Raw genomic sequence first — 4,528 nt, forward strand, 5'->3', positions numbered from 1 at the left:
TATATGTGAGTGCATGTGTGTATATATATATATATATATATATATATATATATATATATATATATATATATACACACACACATATTTATGTTTATATATGTATGGGTGTGTGTGTGTATGTGTGCATTGAAAACAGATGTTAAATGATAATGATGATGATGATGATATATATATATATTGATATATTTATATATGCGCACACATACATATAAATATGTGTGTATAACTATATACATGTAATGTGTATTATATGCATTCATGTATGTGTATGTGTACAACTGTGTGTATGTACTAGTGAAAATATAATAAACATAAAAAACAACAACACAGGAAGAAAAATGTCTGACAAATAAAGTATTAGCTTAACACTTCAATGGAAAGAGGTGTCTTGATATTTTGAGCATTAGCCCTTCATCTAAAACAAAGAAAGAGAGAAGCATAGAAAGAAAAAGAAAGAGTAATAGTCAAAGAAAAGAATATATAAAAAAAATACTGGTTAAGGGTCAGAAACCTAGGGGGATAGCTGTTCTATGTGAGTGGGAGTTAAGATGGGAAGAAGGGATGAGTGTGTAGAGAGAAGTTCATGGGGTTAGTTAGTGCAGAACCTTCAACAAAAGGGCTACAGTGTTGCTCCATACATTTGCAAGTGTTTGTGTATAAGTAGGTATATATGCATGTACATGTCTCTGTCTATATATATGTGTGCATATATATATGCATATATGTGTGTGTGTATATGTATATGTATGTATATCTATATAGAGAGACAGAATCTGTATATATCGGGAGATAGGTATGTACACACACACACATAACTGGCTTCTTTCAATTTCTGTCTACCAAATCCACTCACAAGGCTTTGGTCGGCCCACAGCTACAATAACACACTTGCCCAAGGTGCCACACAGCGGGACTGAACCCAGAACCATGTGGTTGGTAAGCAAGCTACTTACCACACAGCCACTCCTGCGCCTATATATATATATATAGTAAAGGCACGTGGCTTAGTGGTTAGGGGCATTCGACTCACGATTGTAAGGTCGTGAGTTCAACTCCTGGCGACGCATTGTGTTCTTGAGCAAGACACTTTATTTCACATTGCTTCAGTCCACCCAGCTGGCAAAAATGAGTAGTACCTGTATTTTAAAGGGCTGGCCTTGTCACACTCTGCGTCTCCCTGAGAACTACGTTAGGGGTATATATATATATATAAATATATATATATGTGTCTGTTTTCGTATGTATGTGTTTGTGTAGTCATATAATTATGGGTAAGTGATTCCAATACATGCTTTTGTGTGCCTGTGCCTCTGTTTGCATGTGTGTGTGTGTGTGTGTGTGTGTGTGTGGATGTGTGTATCTCTTGACAATTCAGAGATAGAAGACAGACAGAGAGAGAGAGAGGTGCAGGAACAAGAAAAGAAGGGATAGGATGAGGAAGTGAAAATATAGCAGTAGTAGGAGCAGTAATAGTAGTAGTAGTAGTAGTAGTAGTAGTAGCAAGAGGCTGTGTAATGGTAGTAGGAAGAGGAGGTGTAGCAACAGTAGTAGTGGTAAAAGCAGGAGGAGGTACGGAGGAGGTGAGAGTAACAGGAGATGTAGTGAGAGTGGTGGGAGTAGCAGAAGGAAGTGTATTAGCAGGAAGGGGTAGAGAAGTGGTGGCAGTAGTAGGAGGAGGTACAGAGGCGGTGGTAGTGACAGGAGGAGGTGCAGTGAGAGTGGGAGTAGCAGGAGGAGGCATAGTGAGAGCAGGAGTAGCACGAAGAGGTGCTAGGGAGGTGATGGTGGTAGTAAGAGTAGATGTAGAGGTGGCAGTGGTAGTGAAGAGTAGTAGCGGGAGGCAGAGAAGGCATAGAGGTGGCAGTAGTCGTAGCTGAGGAAAAAGCAGGAGTGGGAGGAGGTATAGGTGTGGTGATAGTGGCAGCAGGAGGAGCAAGAGGTATCGAGATGGCGGCGGTAGGTGTAGTAGCAGGAGGAGGAGGAGTGCTAACAGAGCAGAAGGAGGTGTAGTAGGAGGAGGAGATTAGCAGCAGAGGATTGGATTAGTGGCAATAGTAATAACAACGGTAATGGTAATAGTAGTAGTAATGGTAGTAGTAGTAGTAGTATTAGTAGTAGTAGTAGATAGACCTACCATCAGCGTCACGGTAGTATCCCCGAGTGATACTGCGGAATCTTTCTTGTCCAGCCGTGTCCCAGATCTGTAAAGTAATTTTGAACAAAGCACATACTACCACCACTACTACTACCACCACCACCACCAACCACCACCGCCACCAACAACAACCACCACAGCAACAACAACAACAACTGCTAGACTACGAGTGTTATTACTAAATTAACACCATCAATGCTGCCACCACCACTACCAATGTAATCACTGCAACCACCACCACTACTGTGATTTACAACAGCATCATCATCATCACTATTGGCATTGGCAATACTTTGTGGTTTATGAGATAGAGAGGGGCGAGGCATGGCTTATGTAATGGAAGTACAGTACTTTGGTCTGATATGTCAGCTGGTTTCTTGCCCAAAACAGCATGGAATCGCTTTTGCACCTGTCCAATTAGCCAGATTCAGCACCTGCAGACTTCCATCTCTTCCCCAAGAGGAAAATGCGGCTCAGAGGTTGCTGTTTTAACACTGTTGTTGAGATCAAGAGTGAATTGCTGAAGGTCTTTGACTCGCTTACAGAAAACAACTCCCAGGCTGGATTCCAAAAGAGGCAGGGATGCTGGAAACCTTTTGGTACCACTTCATAAAGCACCGGTTACTTGAAGTCAGGGCTGTGGAGTCGGAGTAGGAGTCATGGAGTCGGAGTCTCGGAGTAGTAGAGTAGGACTCAGAGTCATGTAGCCGGAGTCATGGAGTCGGAGCCATGGAGTCAGAGTCAGTCACTGAGTCAGAATTGTAGAGTCGGAGTCAAAGACATAGAGTCGGATTTAGAGTCGTGGAGTTGGAGTCGGAAACAATTGAAGGGTAGCTGGAGTCAGAGTCGAAACCAGTAAAACTATACTGACTCCGACTCACAAATATCTTTATTCTTTAATATAAACTAATTATAACATATAGGCCAACTCAAAGTACAAGCGTATGCATATGCTGTATGACCGCAAACACTTAATTACATAAAGAGGGGGAGGAGTCGAAGCTTTTTGTTTCAACTCCACAGCCCTGCTTGAAGCTACAGTAGAAGACACTTGCCCAAGATGCCATGCAGTGGGAGTGAACCTGGAACCATTGCGGTTGGAAAGCAAACTCCCTAACCATACTACCATAAAGCCATGCCCCACTTCCAAGCTCTCTCTCTCTCTCCTTCTCTCGCCCTATACATGCACACAAGCATATGTGTATATATATATATATATATATATACACACACACACACACACATATATATATATATATACATATATAATTTTTTTAATTAAAACTTAAACTCAGATCACAAGACAAACTCTCATATACGGTGATGCAAATGTGCATCTGTGTGTATACACACATATATATATGCATGTGTATGTATATATAATATACACATATATACATAGATACATGTATATACATATATATGTATATATACATGCACATATATATATATGCACATACATATATATAAATATCTATATACATATATACACACACACGCATGCATACATATTTTCCATATACACGAATATATATGCACAAATGTGTATATGTATATTATATGTAAGGGATAATGGGAAAAGATATGCTGGATTCTCTCCCTTGCATCTGTGAGTGAAGGGATGTGGTGTGGTGTGGTGTGGTGTGGTGTGGCATGATGGACTTGGAGTTACAGTATATAACAGTATACATCCTATATAACACTCTATCACACAAAACACACACTATATATATATATATACATGCACATGAATATATATATCAATATATATATATATATATATATATATATATATATATATATATATATATATATATATATATATATATATATATATATACATATACACACACATATATATATATATCCACACACATACAGAGATACACACATGCATATAGATATACACATTCCATTAAAGCCACAACTGTGTTTACCTTTATTACTTTCTATCAAAGTCATTTACGTTTCTTTACTAAACCTTCATATTTACTTCAACACAATAATGCACGTGTGTCTCATCAACATTTCAACAGATTGTTGGCCTCTTCATCAGTATGAATAGGTAGTTGTGATATTGTCACGTTTGTGTACCTTGCAGTCCCATATTTACTCATATCTGCTATTCTTTTACTTGTTTCGGTCATTTGACTGCACCCATGCTGGAGCACAGCCTTTAGTCGAGCAAATCGGCTCCAGGTCTTATTCTTTGTAAGCCTAGTACTTATTCTATCGGTCTCTCTTGCCGATCCGCTAAGTGACGGGGACGTAAACACACCAGCATCGGTTGTCAAGCGATGTTAGGCGGACACAGACACACAAACATATACACACACACAAACATATATATATATATATATATATATATATATA

At 39.2% G+C, this 4,528-nt stretch overlaps 1 protein-coding gene across 1 annotated transcript in view; it reads right to left on the bottom strand.

The window, feature by feature from the left end:
* Nucleotides 1-4,528, bottom strand: part of LOC106871542 (ras-related protein Rab-37-like) — a 51,747-nt gene that overhangs the window by 10,467 nt on the left and 36,752 nt on the right. Inside the window, 1 exon segment of the mRNA XM_014918044.2 lies at nt 2,135-2,239. Within this exon segment, the coding sequence (XP_014773530.2) occupies nt 2,135-2,239 (105 nt within the window).

Source organism: Octopus bimaculoides, chromosome 29, assembly GCF_001194135.2.
Source record: "Octopus bimaculoides isolate UCB-OBI-ISO-001 chromosome 29, ASM119413v2, whole genome shotgun sequence".
In the NCBI taxonomy this organism is placed as follows: domain Eukaryota; kingdom Metazoa; phylum Mollusca; class Cephalopoda; order Octopoda; family Octopodidae; genus Octopus; species Octopus bimaculoides.